The sequence below is a fragment of the Nannospalax galili genome, unplaced genomic scaffold (assembly GCF_000622305.1).
Source record: "Nannospalax galili isolate Female #2095 unplaced genomic scaffold, S.galili_v1.0 scaffold1437, whole genome shotgun sequence".
Lineage (NCBI taxonomy): Eukaryota > Metazoa > Chordata > Mammalia > Rodentia > Spalacidae > Nannospalax > Nannospalax galili.
The window spans coordinates 330,997-347,498 of record NW_008341050.1 but is presented as its reverse complement, the minus strand read 5'-3'; the positions used below and the strand labels follow the sequence as shown (position 1 = coordinate 347,498).

The 16,502-nt window shown below is 40.3% G+C and overlaps 1 protein-coding gene across 11 annotated transcripts in view; it reads right to left on the bottom strand.

Moving 5' to 3' along the window:
• Usp54 (ubiquitin specific peptidase 54) overlaps nucleotides 1-16,502 on the bottom strand; it is a 112,743-nt gene that overhangs the window by 57,187 nt on the left and 39,054 nt on the right. For all 11 annotated transcript variants that reach the window (XM_029565116.1, XM_008836583.3, XM_008836582.3 and 8 more), the window contains 2 exons: nucleotides 15,517-16,344; nucleotides 11,496-11,588 (listed from right to left, as the gene is read on the bottom strand). In XM_029565116.1, the coding sequence (XP_029420976.1) occupies nucleotides 11,496-11,588; nucleotides 15,517-15,663 (240 nt within the window). In that variant the 5' untranslated portion in view covers nucleotides 15,664-16,344. The remainder of the gene's footprint in view (nucleotides 1-11,495; nucleotides 11,589-15,516; nucleotides 16,345-16,502) is intronic.

Below are 16,502 nucleotides of genomic sequence, written 5' to 3'. Positions count from 1 at the left end.
ATATATATAACCTTAAACTACATATAAATCTAAGATATAAAATAATTTATACAGATTAGTACATATGTATAATATACATATGCATGTATGTATATGCACACAGAGAGCTTAGATTTATGTCTGGCAGTATTAACTACCATCTAAGTATCAGTTATTATTATTACCTTAAGTTACTGAACAGTCTGTCACTGTCCTATACTGAAGAGACCTAAGTCAGATGCTTCTACTTGTTAACTCCATCTCCGAGATCTAATCATTAAAGTCTATTTTATTTCCTATTCTGTTCTCATTCAAAAAGGCAGATTTTTCATGACCTAATAATTAGGGTTTCAGCACAGAAAGAGAAAGGTTGAAGGTCAGAGTAACAACGGATCTGGCTATGTACTCAGCAGAATCAGTATCTGCCATGCTATGTTCTTCTCATCTCTGAATTATGGGCAGCCCTCCCTATACACATTGAGTAAAGGAATGTATTTAGAATGGCCTCTGACTGAATCCTTTCTGTTTTCTTACTCTAACTATTGTCAGTTCTGCTCTGCTCTTGCTAGGAAGAAGCAAGTGTGTTAGGGATGAAGCAGCCTGAGCCCGCCTAGCATTCATCTGTGGAGCTGTAACTCTGCAAGAAGCTGTAGCACAAAGCCCCTCTGTCAGGGCAACACACTAATCCCTGTGTGTTCCTCTCACATGAGCACAGACAGGGGCTGGAACGGGCCTCCTCCTGTTCCCTTTTCACCCTCCTCCCACCTTTCCCAGAGGGAGATCCTGTTCACACCAAAGAAAGCCAAGAACATTTAGTTCAGCAGTAAGAACAGGTGGCAATACCAATAAGAAACAAAAACTGGTATTGTTCCAATTGCTGAGTTCTACAGCAGGGAGAGAAAGCACAGGAAAACCCAAAACTCCAAAATCATTTCTCCTTATGGGTCCCTAATGATTCCATTTTAATAAGAAAACAAAACAAAAAACTACATTTCAGGTTTCTGTATGATCTTTACATGAGGAAACCAAAGAGGTCTTTTTTTCTCATGAAACAGTGAATTCCATTTCATTGGCTAAGTATTTCTTGGATGCAGTACAAAAGCAACAAAGCTTTAATGACTAAAAGCAGGTGCTTCCCCACCCATCTTTCTTGGATCAAGAAGCAAACAGTTCAATCCATATGAACACATAATTTTTGGATTAGTAAAAACCATGTAAGTAAGGTAGATGTGCCATAAAGACAAAAAGCCTTTGTTTTGACATCTAAAAATGCAGCTGTTGCTTGTCTATTTTTTCCCTAAAACACACATCCTTGCCTTTAAGGAAAAAACAGCTGTTTACTTTTCTCTCAGAATATCCTACCTTTATATCTAAAAGTCATCAAAGTAGAGACAATAAGGGACAAGAAAAAAGGCTGTCAATAATTTTAATGCTCTATGGGCCCAAGGTCTTCAGAACATCTTCCAGTCAGCAGATCTTACTTCTCACAGGTATCCAGCAAGACCTTCTACAAAGACAAAACATATTGCCATTGCTCAACCTTCAGGATTCCCTTCTTGATCTGAGCTTCCCAAACTGCTTATCAGTTTGGCTTTCATGAGCACTCTTTGTCTATACCTTCTGGGAATTGAAGAACTTAAATATAGACAATCTAGTCTATAAACAAAGTCTTTCTCTGCAGATGAAGGAGCTAGTTCTTGAGGATCATTGGCTGCTGAAAAAAAAATAAAAACAACAACAAAACAATTCTCTTGGGGCTAGAGAGATGACTCAGCAGTTAAGAGCACTGGCTGCTCTTACAGGGGACTCTGGTTCAGTTCCCAGCACCCACATGGCAGCTAACAACCACCCATGACTCCAGTTCTAGGGGATCCAAGGTCCTCTTCTGGCCTTCACAGGCACTGAGTGACATGGGCATACACGCAGGAAGTACACTCATACACATAAAATAAAAAAAATAAAAATAAAAATAAACAATTATTGGTTTTGTGTGCTGAAAAGAATGCTGAAAGCTCTTCTTCAAGGGCTGCAGGGTGACCCTGTTTCAAAAAGACCAAAAAAAAAAAAAAAATTCCCTCTTTTAATTTCTTCCAGTGGGGTACATGAATATGCTATTGTTTCTAATAAGTTTATTTGAATACTGTTAGTAATCTATGAAGGCCCTGCAACTTTAATTATGTCAAAGTTAGTAAATTGACAGTTATATCGTATAAAATACCAACATTGGTTTGTTTTCACCACCACACCCGGCAAAAAAGGGAATTCTTATGGATATGTACAAAGACTCTGAGATTGTATAAGATTTAGACTATAGGGGGCTGGAGAGATGGCTCAGCTTAAGAAGACTGGTTGTTCTTGCAGAAGACCTGGGTTCAAATCCCAGCACCCACATAGCAGCTAACAACTGTCCCTAACTCCAGTCCAAGGGGATCTGACAGCCTCTTCTGACCTCCGGGGGCATTGCACAACACGGGTGCACTTACCTACATGCAGGCAATACACACATACACATAAAAATAATAAATAAGAGCCGGGCATGGTGGCGTAATAAAGTATAAAGTATTTTTTAAAAAAGATTTAGACTATCATAAATTCCGAGGAAAGAATTAACCATGATTTCTTACATTGTTCCTTGTAGTTATACCCTTTGACTTGATTATGATATGCAATCTGAACTCCAAATTTTAAAAAGGATAAAGGGTTCAATTTGAATTATGGAAATTATTTCAATGATTTAATTAGCCGAGGATAGTTATAAAGTATTTTTTAAAAAAGATTTAGACTATCATAAATTCCGAGGAAAGAATTAACCATGATTTCTTACATTGTTCCTTGTAGTTATACCCTTTGACTTGATTATGATATGCAATCTGAACTCCAAATTTTAAAAAGGATAAAGGGTTCAATTTGAATTATGGAAATTATTTCAATGATTTAATTAGCCGAGGATAGTTAGAATGCCTAAAGCCTAGGAGGACTTAAACAGTAAAGAGGTGTTGGGCATGGTGGTGTATGCCTTTAATCCCAGCACTTGGGAGGCATATGCAGGTGGAACGCTGTGAGTTCAAGGTCAGCCTGGTCTACATAGTAAGCTCCAGGCCAGCTGGGGCTATAGGGAGACCCTGTCTCAAAAAGATAAAGAGTAAAGAGGACTAATCAAAGGATCCCACACAAATGTCTTCATATTTATGGTAAGCAAAAGGAAACTAAACACAAGCATATGATATTTGAAATAGACATAAAGACATCCTTCTGGGTGGATTGTTTATTACTAGCTAAAATCTCTAGGAAGCATACTAGAAATATATTTTCCTGTTTTAAATAGTCTAGGATAATAAGTTTATCCGCTGCTACTGGTTAGGGAGGATAATAAAGAATCTTCCATTCCTACAGTCTAGCAAAGACTAGACAGGATAAAAAGGAACAGTGAGCCGGGCATGGTGGTGCACGCCTGTAGTCCCAGCACTTGGGAGGCAGAGGCAGGTGGATCTCTTTGAGTTCTCTAGGCCAGCCTGGTCTACATAGTGAGTTCCAGGACAGCTGGGGCTACAGGGAGACCCTTTCTCAAAAAAACAAAAAAAAAAACAAAAAAAAAAAGGAACAGTGAATAATTTCTCATGCCACTTCATTCCCTCTGCTTATCCTTCAGGACCCAGTAAAGGAAGAGCCACTTCGTATAACTCAAAATATTAAGGGATTTGTTCCCTGAAATTTCAAAATTGCTCCAGTTAACAAAAGTGTACTATCAGTAGAACACATACCTTCTTGCCCTATCTGAACAATCTCACTGCTCTTCAAATACGGAAATTCCAGGATATTTTATAGACAAAAACCTCCTTCCTCCCACTAACCCCCGCTCACCCACCAGCACCACTGCCCAGCTCTATGACTTCTACTAGCATTCTTTAAAAAAGAAAAAAAAAAATCACTAATTGTGAAGATTTGTTTAATTTAATCAATCAAAGCAACATTCTTCTTTGCCTATAACAAAAAACACTCTGTCCTACATCCTGGCACAGTAAAAGCTCTGCTACAATCCCTGGAAGAAGAACAAACTCTTCATGGCATACTAAGTACAGAGGGCGGATTTCCTCCCCTGAACACAGACAAATAAATAAGCCAACACCACAGTACAGCTATACCCAGTGGACTGGGGTGGACTGGGGGTGCCGAACCATCTCTCCAGCCCCAGAATAGGTATCTTTCAGCCAGACATGAAAGAGAAAACCTTTCATTTAAACATTGGCTATGGAGTTGGTTGGCCTCTGATTCATCTAGGAACATGTTTGTGAGGTTCTATTGTATGAGTGTTTTTCTTTAGATGTAGATCTAAGAGTGAACCATAAACTCCAATGTAATAAAACCCAACTTTATGGAACTGGCAGTCTGGATTTTCCTATTTCTGAAAAAAGAAAAAAAATCTGCTAGGCTTGGTGGCACATACCTTTAATCCCAGCACTTGGAGGCAGAAGCAGGTGGATCTCTGTGAGGTAGAGCCAGTGTGGTCTACATAGTGAGATCCAGGTCAGCTGGGGCTATACGGAGACCCTGTCTCAAAAAGACAAAAAAAAAGTCTCAAAACTCTTTCAGGACAGAGGAGAAAGATCACAAAAGATAGGGACAAAATGTAAGCATTGCACTGAAGAGACGGTTCAGCAGTTTAGACCACTGGCTGTACTTGCAGCAGACCTGGGTTCGAGTCCCAGCACCCACATGGTGACTAGCAATTGTCTGTTACTTCAGTTCTGGGGAACACCAACACCTTCTGACCTCTGAAGGCACTGCCTGACATGGTTGCCCTTATACATATGCAGGCAATACACACACACACACACACACACACACACTAAAATAAAAACAATAAATTTTTAAAAATGCAAGCATGAAAATTCAGTAGCTTACGTTTAAGAACTACTAAAAAAGTAAGCATCAACCCAGGGTAGAATATTTACATTACGGAGGAATTTACATTACTGTGAGGAATAAGAGGGAAGGACACCAGAGGTACTTTCCCAAAAATGCATTCAGCAATGCTATTGATAAGGCAAACAATCACAGATATAGACACAAATTTGTTTTTGTTTGTTTGTGATACTGGGGATCAAATCCATGACCTCATGAAAGGAAACAAGTATACTATTACTATGCTGTATTCCCAGTCCAAGACAGTACATTTGATAGTATTTCTTCTGTATCAAGAAGTCATCCATGGAGCTAAGGATGCAGCTAGCTCAGTTGGTAGATTGCTTCCCTGACATTCACAAAGCCCTGGGTTCAAATTCCACACTGCATAAACCAGGTATGGTGGTGCCCATCTGCAACCCCAGTTTTTAGAAGGCTGGGGCAAGAAAATTGCCATGAGTCCTAGGCCAACCTGGAATAGAACGTGAAACCCTGACTCAAAAAAAAAAAAAAAAAAAAAAAGCAGGGCAGTGAGAAGTAGACATATCGACTGCACCACCTGCTATCATAGCTGCAACAGGCAGTGCCTAGGGAGGAAAAGAAGAAGAAAGTGTGAAATAAGGTGTTTCAGGTTTTATTGGTTTTATTTTGGTTTGGTTTGGTTTGCTTGGTTTGGGTTGGTTGGTTGATTGGTTGGTTGATTGGTTGGTTTTTGAGACAGGGCCTCTCTGTTATCCCAGATGGCCTGGAACTTGTTTCATAGACCAAGCTGCCCTTGATCTCAGAGAGATCCTCCTGCCTCTGCCTCCTCAGTGCTGTAACTGAAGGTGTGCACCACTATGCCCAGTCAAACAAGTTTTTTAAAATGTCTATAAATCACAGCCTGGGGAAGATAGCTCAGTAAAATGCTTACAAATCAAGCATGAGATCTTGAGTTTGAAACTCAGAACCCAAGGGAAAAAATGCCACATGTAGAGATCTGGAAAAAAATTCCTTCCTAAAACAGCAGACAAGGGCCAGGAGTGGTGGCGCATGCCTTTAATCCCAGCACTTGGGAGGCAGAGGCAGGTGGATCTCTGTGAGTTCAAGGCCAGCCTGATCTACATAGTGAGTTCCAGGCCAGCTGGGGCTACAGGGAGACCCTATCTCAAAAAGACCAAAAAAAAAAACAAAAAGCAGACAAGTACTACTGAGATGTCTAAGAATCTAAAGGCACCTGCCACCAAGCCTAATGACCTCCATTCAATCCCTAGGGCTCATGTGGATTAGGAGAACCAACTCCCACAAGTTGTACTTCAACCTCCACACATGTGCCATGACATGTAACTCCAGCTCTGGGAGGATCTGATGCCCTCTTCTGGCCTCACAGGCACCTGCACACATGTGGCATAAACTTACACAGACACACATAACACAAAAATAAAAATAAGTATTTTTTGTTTCTCTCTCTCTCTCTCTCTCTCTCTCTCTCTCTCTCTCTCTCTCTTTGTGTTTTGTTTTGTTTTTTTGAAGCAGAGTCTCCCTGCAGCCCCAGCTGTCCTGGAACTCACTATGTAGACCCAGAGATCTGCCTGCCTCTGCCTCCCAAGTGCTGGGATTAAAGGCATGCGCCACCACACCTGTCTCACACAGACCCCTTTTAAGCCGAATGATTCCATTTACAATGAAATTTCATAAAGACACTTGATTTTCAATTTGTTTGAGAAAGGGATCTTGCCATGTTGCCTAGGCTGCTCTTCAACTCATGGGCTCAAGCGATTCACCCACCTCAGCTCTGTGGCATGTTACATTGCCCAGGTTTTTTTTACTATTTTTTTTTTAATTTGTATTTGATGTATATGAGTGTGTCGCCTGCATGTATGTAAGCACACCCATATCATGCAATGCCCATGGAGGTCAAAAGAGGGCATCAGATCCCCCTGGAACTGGACTTACAGAGAGTTGTTAGCTACCATGTTGGGTGCTAGAAACTAAACCAGGGTTTTCTGCAAGAGCAACCATTGCTCTTAACTGCTCTGCCATCTTTCTAGGCCCACTATTCTTATTTCACCTTTTTTGAAAAATTTTTATTATTTTTACTTTATGTGTATTGAGTGTATTGCCTGCATGTATGTGAGCGCGCCCATGTTGTGCAAAGCCACAGAGGTCAGAAGAGGGCTTCGGATTCCCCTGGAACTGGAGTTAAAGATGGTTCGTAGCCACCTTGTGGGTGCTGGGAATTGAACCCAGGTCCTCTGCAAGAGCAATCACAGTGCTCTTAACCGCTAAGCCATCTCTCCAGCCCCTTATTCATTATTTTAATTTTATGTGTATGTGTGTATTGCCTAAATGTAGGTAAGTGCACCCAGGTCAAACAATGCCCATGGAGGTCAGAAGAGGCTATTAGATCCACTGGGACTGGAATTATGGACAGTTGTTAGCTGCTATGTGGGTGCTAGGATTCGAACCCAGGTCTTCTGCAAGAACAACTAGTGTTCTTAACCATCTGAGCCATCGCTCCAGCCCCAACTTTTTTTTTTTTTTTTAAATTGGTGGTACTGGGGATCAAACTCAGGGCTTCAGATATATCTGACAAATATTCAAACACTGGGCAGATCCCATCCTAAAATATTTTGTATACAATCAGCATATTTGCAAATAATGACAACTCTGCTTTATCTTCCCTATTCTTTGAATCTTTCCTTTGGTTTTCTTATTACATTTATCAGAATCCAATTTAATGATGAATTGAACTCTTTTTGTAGTTTCTAAAGTGAGGAACAAAAAGTGACATCCCACTGAAGCTGGAGGTGCTGATGGTCCCTCCCAGATTTACTCATTCACATGTTCGGCATACCTTCTCTCAAAAATGAAAACCTCCCACTTGGGTGAAGAACTATCACTTGAAAATAATGATTGTCCAGTGATTTAATTTCCCCACTCTTAGAACCAAACTATGCTTATCTACAATTTCAAATGAATCCACCTTATTATGTCTAGTATACAGTAACTAAAAGAATGGAATCAATGGCAACTGAAACATCAAGTATATACAAAGTATAGGCCAATTATTTAATATTTACACATCACTGAAAAACTAAGAAGTACTATTGGGAAAACTCATTCTTTAACACACTCCCAACATAAGATGTAGGGAAGAAAAATAAATCTCTCAGTTGGATTAAGCAGTGACCTAATGAGGAAAATACTAAAATTCCAACATATCCTCAGAATGATGAGGTCCCAAAACATAGTCTTTGATTTCTTCAGTGTATTTCCCTGCCTATCATAAGCAGCTTCTTTTCTGAGGGTTCTCCCTTCTGTACTTGACTATCTCTGGGTATGTACCATAAAGTCTGAAGGCTAGTTCCCTCTCTCTAACCTATAAGATACTAATTTATATTCAAATAACAATTTGTCACTCTGAAAAATGAAATATGACAAGCATATGGCACTTGTTCTCCAGAGTCCCTCCTGGGACAATTAAAAATGCAAAGTCGCTGGGTGTGGTGGTGCACGCCTTTAATCCCAGTACTTGGGAGGCAGAGGCAGACAGATCTCTGTGAGTTCAAGGCCAGCCTGGTCTACATAGTAAGTTCCAGAACAGCTGGAGCTACAGGGAAATCCTGTCTCAAAAAGACAAAAAAAAGACCAAAAAAAAAAAAAAAAATTAGCAGTTGGACCTAGAAGTTTGATCAGTCATACTGGGTTTCTTTTGATGATTACTGTGTACATAGTGTTAGGTGTGATTTTTTTTTTTTTTTTTTTTGCAGATCATAATGGAATAAAAAGTAGAAAAAAGAGGTTTGTGACTCAAACAGCAGAAAGTTCAGAGGGCTCATTTTTTTTTAATTTATTTATTTATTTATTTTTCTTATGTGTTTGAGAGTTTTGCCTGAATGTAAGTGCACCCATGTCATGCAATGCCCACGAAGGCCAGAACAGGGTATCAGATCCCCTGGAACTGGAATTATTAATGGTTGTTAGCCACCCCGTGGGTACTAAGAATGGAACTCAGGTCCTCAGAAGGCTCACTTACCTCCTTCTAAGATCCTATCATGGTAGCTGGGCTTGGAGATACACGTCTAAGTCCAACACTTGGCAATTAGAGGCAGAAGAATCACAGCAAATTCAAAGTCAGACTGTCTACATAGCATATTAAAGGCTGCCAGGTAAACAAACAAACAAACAAAACGACTCTAAAACAGTATTGGTAAAAAAATTTTTGAGTCAAGGCTGGGGATGTAGCTCAGTTGATAGAATGCTTCCCTACCATCCGCAAAGCCTTGGGTTTGACCCAAGCATCATGTAAAACTGGGCATAGTAGTGCACTCCTGTAGTCCCAGCACTATGGGGGCAGGGGCAGGAAGATCAGCAGTTCAAGGTCATCCTCAGCTACACAGTAAGTTCAAGGCAGGCCTGGACAACATGAGACCCTGCCTCAAAAAAAATTTTGTCAATTCTTGCCAATAACCCAAAATAACTAAAAAATCCAAGACTTTTCTGCTCACACTTTCTACATTAAGCTATACAGGCAACTACATTACACATACAATGAGCATATCCAAGCAGTCTTGACAAAGTAAGTATTCAGTCTTCAGGAGATGAAAAATTACTCTGGAAGCTTACTCAGAACTCATCTGGATGCTATAGATTTTTCCAACATAACTAATCTATTCTATATCTGGACCAAGAACACACAGGACAGCTACACGGAGGTAAAAGAAGAACCAATACAGCTCTTTTTCTTTAGCAGTAAATCTACAACTTCTGAATCACCTCTCACTCTCTACTCTCTCTGTTTTTGTGTGTTTAAGTGTCTATATCAATCTGTAGCTTTATTTTACTCAGCAATATTACTTAGAACCAGACAATGACATACAGAGCTGATATGAAGATGGGGACCAGCAGGTAAGCCATCTACCTAGAAGTCTGACAACCTCAGTCCAATCTCCAGGTTCCACATGATAGGAAAGCTAAGTCCTGAAAGTTGACCTCTGACTTCCACATGTGTGAATATACATATGCACACACTCTCACACAAAACAAACACAATGTAATTTTTAAAAGAATCTAATAGAAAACAGTAGGAAACAGTACATTTTTTAAACTTAAGGGGTTTTTTTTTTTGTTTTTTTCTTTTGGTCTTTTTGAGATCTGTAGCCCCAGCTGTCCTGGAACTCACTATGGTAGACCAGGCTGGTCTTGAACTCACAAAGACCCACCTGCCTCTGCCTCTCAAGTGCTGGGACTACAGGCATGCACCACCATGCCTGGCTTAAACTTAAGGTTTTTTGGGGGGTTTTTTTTGTCTTTTTGAGACAGGGTCTCCCTGTAGTCCCAGCTGACCTGAACTCACTATGTAGACCAGGCTGGCCTTGAACTCAAGGTATGGTAATCAGAAATTGTAGATAAAGATTCACCTGCCTTTGCCTCCTAAGTGCTGGGACTAAAGGCATGCACCACCACACCTGGCCTAAACTTAAGTTTTTTAATAAACAATAATTCCATTAAAAAAACTGTTGTTGTTTGGGGCTGGAATAATGGCTCAATTTTTTAAGACCACTTGCTGTTCTTCCAGATGTTCCAGGTTCGATTCCCAGCACCCACACGGTGGCTAACAACCATCAATAATGCTAGTTCCAGAGGATCTGACACCCTCTACATGCAGGCAATACACTCACACATAAAATAAAATAAATTTTTAAAAAATTAAAAAATAAAAAAATAAGCCGGGCATGGTAGCACATGCCTTTAATCCCAGAACTTGGGAGGCAGAGGCAGGCGGATCTTTGTGAGTTCAAAGCCAGCCTGGGCTACATAGTGAGTTCCAGGACAGCTGGGGCTACAGGGAGACCCTGTCTCAAAAAGACAAAATAAATAAATAAAATTTTTTTAAAAATTGAAAAACTGTTGTTCATGAGGCTGGAGAGACACTCTGCAGTTAAAAGTACTGGCTGCTCTTGCAGAGGACCTGAGTCTAATTCCCAGCAACCACATGGTAGCTAACAAGTCTGTAACTCCAGTTCCAGGGGAATCTGGCGCCCTCTTCTGACCTCTGCAGGCACTGTACAATACAGGTGCACTTACATACAGGCAAGCAATACAATCATACAGACACAGTAAAAATGTTTTGTTTTGTTGTTTTTTTAAAGTTGTTTAGGCCGGGCATGGTGGCACACGCCTTTAATCCCAGCACTCGGAGGCAGAGGCAGGTGGATCTCTGTGAGTTCAAGGCCAGTCTGGTCTACATAGTGAGTTCCAGGACAGCTGGGGCTATAGGGGAACTCCGTCTCAAAAAGACCAAAAAAAAAAAAAAAGAAAGTTCTTTCAAAAAGAAACTTTAGAACTAGCTTTTGAGGTAAATACACATAGTAGGCACACGCTTGAATTGTATCCTAACACACCAAGTACAGCTTTCGGCAAAAAAAAGTTTCAGAATAAAAAGACTATCTCAGCTAGACTAAGCTAGATAATACTTTGACACAAAGAAAATAATTATATTTTTCTTATAAATCATGGGCAGATAACTCAGTAACAAGATCTTAAGAAGTCCCCAAATTTACCAAATCCATTCAATATGGGTTATTTGACAACCTAGAGATATAGGAAAGAAATAAATTTGAAAAACTCACCTTAAGAGCACAAAAGATACAGGAATCTCCCATGCACCTGTGAGTTGTAAGCTGCCTAAAGCTGCGGCGGAATATGTCCAAGTGCCACAAAACCTTCCAAAAGAGGGAAATCTCATAAGTCAACAAGTAGCCACAATTTAAGAGTTCAAGCAAACAGGCAATAATTGCAGGAAAAAGAATCTTTTCTCCCAAGACAAAAGCTCATTCTGGCATAGTAAAATAAATCTCAAAAAGAAATGGTATCAGCCAGGCGTGGTGGCCCACGCCTTTGATCCCAGCACTGTGGAGGCAAGAGCCAGGTGGATCTTTGTGAGTTCAAGGCCAGCCTGGTCTACATAATGAGTTCCAGGACAGCTGGGGCTACAAGGAGGCCCTGTCTCAAAAAGACCAAAAAAAAAAAAAAAAAAAAAAAAAGAGGAATGGTATCTAACAAGGACAAATGAACATATTCTGGAAAAGACATGAATTTGAATCAATAAAACACCTAAATCATAATGGTGTAAAAACAGAATTAATCTGGCGTGGTGACACACATCTTCAATCTCAGCACTGGGGAGGGAGAGGGAGGTTGATTGAGGCCAGCCTAGTTGATATAGGTAGATATAGCAAGTACCAGGCCAGCTGGGACTTTAGGGAGACGCTGTCAAAAAAAAAAGGGGGGGCTGGAGAGATGGCTCAGCAGTTAATAGCACTGACTGCTCTTGCAGAGGACCCAGGTTCGATTCCCAGCACCCACATGGCGGCTACAAACCACCCTTAACTCCAGTTCCAGGGGAATCCAAAGCCATTGCACAACACAGGTGCACTCACATACAGGCAATACACTCTTACACATAAAATAAAAATAATAAGCTGGGCGTGGTGGCACACATATATAAAAAATAAAATAAATAAATAAAAATAATAAATAATTTAAAAAAAAAAGAAAGACCTTGCCTCAATGTATAAAATAAGATAGAGAATGATCAAGGAAGGTATCTGACATCAGCCTCTAGCCTCCAGCCTCCAGATACACCCCCACACAAGAACATTAATACATATATTACATACATGTGTGCACACATGCACACCACACACACATTAAAAAAGACAATTCTCAAGACACACATTCTAAAAGTTTCTTCTTTTTTTTTGTCTTTTTGAGAAAGGGTCTCCCTATAGCCCCAGCTGGCCTAGACGTCACTATGTAGACCAGGCTAGCCTTGAACTCAGGGATCCACCTGCCTCTGCCTCCCAAGTGCTGAGATTAAAGGTGTGCGCCACCATGCCCAGCTAAAAATTTATTTTAAATGATTAATAACATCTTTCTTTTTATTTTTTATGTGTATGTGTCTATATATGTGTGTACATGTCTGTATGTGTGCATTTGCACAAAGAGGCCAGAGAGGGCATCAGATACCCTGGAGCTAAAATTACAGACAGCTGTGAGCTGCCCAGTATCACTGCTGGAAACAAACTTGGGTCCTCTGGAAGAGAAGCAAGAGCTCTTCACCTCTGAGCCATCTCTCCAGTCCCAAGAACATCTTTCTACAACAAATACATTAGACCAAGCAACAGACCAAGTAAATATGGTTTTTTTTTTTTTTTTTTTTTTTGGTCTTTTTGAGACAGGGTCTCCCTGTAGCCCCAGCTGGCCTAGATTCACTATGGAGACCAGGCTGGCCTCAAACTCACAGAGATCTGCCTGCCCCTGCCTCCTGAGTGCTGGGATTAAAGGCATGTACCGCCATACCCCGCTAAATATCATCTTTTTATAACAAATGTAATAGGTTCCACACTTTTGAATATAGATTTTAAAACAAAAGTCAGAATATTAACAATTACTAAGAATATTAACAATTAGCAATTTTCAACTGTTTACAGAATTATATTAGAGTATTCAAAACTATCAATGCCTCAATCTTTAGGTATAAACATAAAAACAGTTACAAATGTGTTTACTCAATGTGTTGTATATGCTACTGGACATTAGAACAGAATGCAGAATTATTATTGTTTTTCTTTTTTTTAAGTTTTTTAAAATTTATTATTTTTATTTTGTGTGTATGAGTGTTATGCCTGCAGTAAGGTAAGTGCACCTGTGTCATGCAATGCCCTCGGAGGACAGAAGAAGGTATCAGATCCCCTGGAACTGGAGTTACAGACAGCTGTTAGCTGCCATGTGAGTGCTGGGATTCGAACCCAGGTCTTCTGCAAGAATAGTCAGTGTTCTTAACTGCTGAGCCATCCCTCCAGCTCCTACTGTTCTAATTGACAATATAAATAGAACATATAGAAAGAAATACAATTACAGAAGCACATCCCTACTGTTCTAACTGACAATATAAATAGAACATATAGAAAGAAATACAATTACTAAAGCACATCTATGAGCTGGGCCTGGTGGCATACGTCTTTCAACCCAAGCACTTGTTAGACAGAGGCAGGTAGATCTCTGTGAGTTCAAAGCTAGCCTGGTCTACTATAGCAAATTCCAGGACAGCCATGTCTCCAAAAAAAAAAGCCGAAGGATGGATAAGGAGGTAAATACACATATTTATACTCATCAATATAAATTCTGCCTGCTTCTAAATTACAGAAAGTATTACTAGGCTGGATATGATGGCTCACACCTGCAATCTCAGCTCTGGGAGGCAGAGACAAAAGGATCACAGCAAGTTCAAGGCCAGCCAGAACTACATAGCAAAACCTTGCTGGGCGTGGTGGCGCACACCTTTAATCCCAGCACTCAGGAGGCAGAGGCAGGTGGATCTCTGTGAGTTCAAGGCCAGCCTGGTCTACATAGTGAGTTCCAGGACAGCTGGGGCTATAGGGAGACCCTGTCTCAAAAAGACCAAAAGAAACAACCAAAAAAACAACAAAAAAAAAAACAAGCAAAAGTATCACCATTGTATAAAGTCACTAAAAAAATCTAGTAAGTCAGGCTGTGGCACAAGCCTGTCGTTCCATCACTTGGGAAGGAGGATCAGGAATTCATGGCCATCCTTGACTATATACCCAGTGAGTCTCAGGTCAGCTTTGGCTATATGAGACCTGTCCCAAAATAAAAACAAAAGCAGTGAGAAGAAAAAATCTAACCAACCATATCTCACTGCATGAAATTTGTGGTAGTAATAAGGGAAAGAATTTAAAAACTTTTTTTTTTTCCCAAAGCTGAGGACCAAACCCAGGCTCTTGCACTTGCATTTAAACACTTTCTATAGATCTGCCAACATAAGACTTTTAAATATTTTTTTAAATAAAAACTTGAAAACTGAGAAAGAAAATAAAACTTTTATTACACAGATAAGCTTGGCAAGATTCTTGTATTATGAATGAGGAAACTCAGACACTATTACCTATACAAGGTCGCAGACTAGTTTATAAAAGGGCCAAAACTAGAATTCAGGATTTCTAATTCCCAGTCCATTTTGTATCAAGTACTTCATCCTGTCACTTCTCTCATACTAACCCATGTTCTCATTGCATCTGAAAAGTCAAGCTAACGTTTTACCCAAGTATAATTATCTTGGTCAACAAACTTCATCGACTTTAACTCTAACAGCAGAAAAGAGGGGAACATAATTACTTGAAAGCTAGGCCAAGGGAGGTGAAAGTGATAATCTGGGCAGCTCAGACAGGAAGATGGGAAGCTCTATGACTATACAACCATAAGGCTGTATGCAAGAGCAAAGGGGAAGCAGGGTAGATAACCACCTCAACACAGGGAAGTGACATTCCACTAGCTGTATACACACTTATCTAACCAGACTCTAATCATGAGCCAATACAGGGAACTCAGAAGGGAGGAGAGGAGACAGTCTCCCTGTAGCCCCAGCTGACCTGGGGCTCACTAAGTAGACTAGGCTGGCCTTGAACTCACAGAGATCTGCCTGCCTCTGCCTCCCAAGTGCTGGGATTAAAAGCGTGTGCCACCATGCCAAGCAAGTATTACATTTTAAAATGTTTTCACAAATACAGCATCATCAACTAAAAGTCAAAGCTTGTCAAAAAGAAAAAAAAAAAAAAAAATTACCCTTACCTGCAGAGCACTGTTGAGAAAGCAGCTGTTTTGCCCTGGCTCATTGCTGAGGCCTTTGCTAGGGGCTATGGAAGTTGAGCTTCGAGGTGCAAACATCCCTTGGACAGTACCACGGCCCCCTGAAAAATAACTTCTTTTCCAAGACATTATTGTTCACATTAGTCCAAAAGCACAAAAGGAGCCTTTTATATCTTTTTGGCAGGGAATTTTTGTTTGCTGAAGTCCTCAAAAGAATCCAGAATTTAGTAAGTTTATAATGAATGACTGTAAGTTTATAACCTTCCAAATATCATGTATGTAAGCTCAAAGGATTCAGGTATTCTCTTAGATCCAGATGATGAAGCTGTCCTTCCCTGACTTCAGTGTTCAAAATGTAACATGGCACAGGACATATGCAGATAAGTCCTGAAGCACTGCTTCCTTCTATGTTTCTGGAACTGCCTTCCAAAAAGTCCTGGTGAAAACAGAGGGAATCCTCAGCTCTACCAGTACACAGGACCAGGGAGAGACATGCTCTTCAGTCTTGTTTATATTCCTTCTTGGTGACTAAAGAGTTTTCCAAGTGGCAGGAGAGGCAGGACTCCAGCGTAAGCCCTTCTTGCCCTCTTGGTGCCTGTCTCATCATTCTCTGTAGCAAATACCAAGTTCTCAACAACCGAAAAGATCCACAATGCCAAGAAGTTTGTCTGGAATATCTGCGGGATTTGTGTTGATATTCTTTGCTGTGGTTTTAAATATGCCCCAAATTTCTTCTACCCTCTCAACCAGACCTTCAGAAAGTCTCTTCTCTTTTCTTCTGGGACTAGAATAGCCAGCTGTACCGGAGAGCTTTAACAGAAAGAAAAAAAAGTCTTAAAAGCTTACGTCACTTAATGACTGTACTGGCTTTGCACTGTTCTGCCAAGATCAACGCTGCCTCGCCTCTCAGTATAAACTTGAAACCTTGGCAAACAATGCAAAAAAAAAAAAAAAAAAAAAAAAAGCCA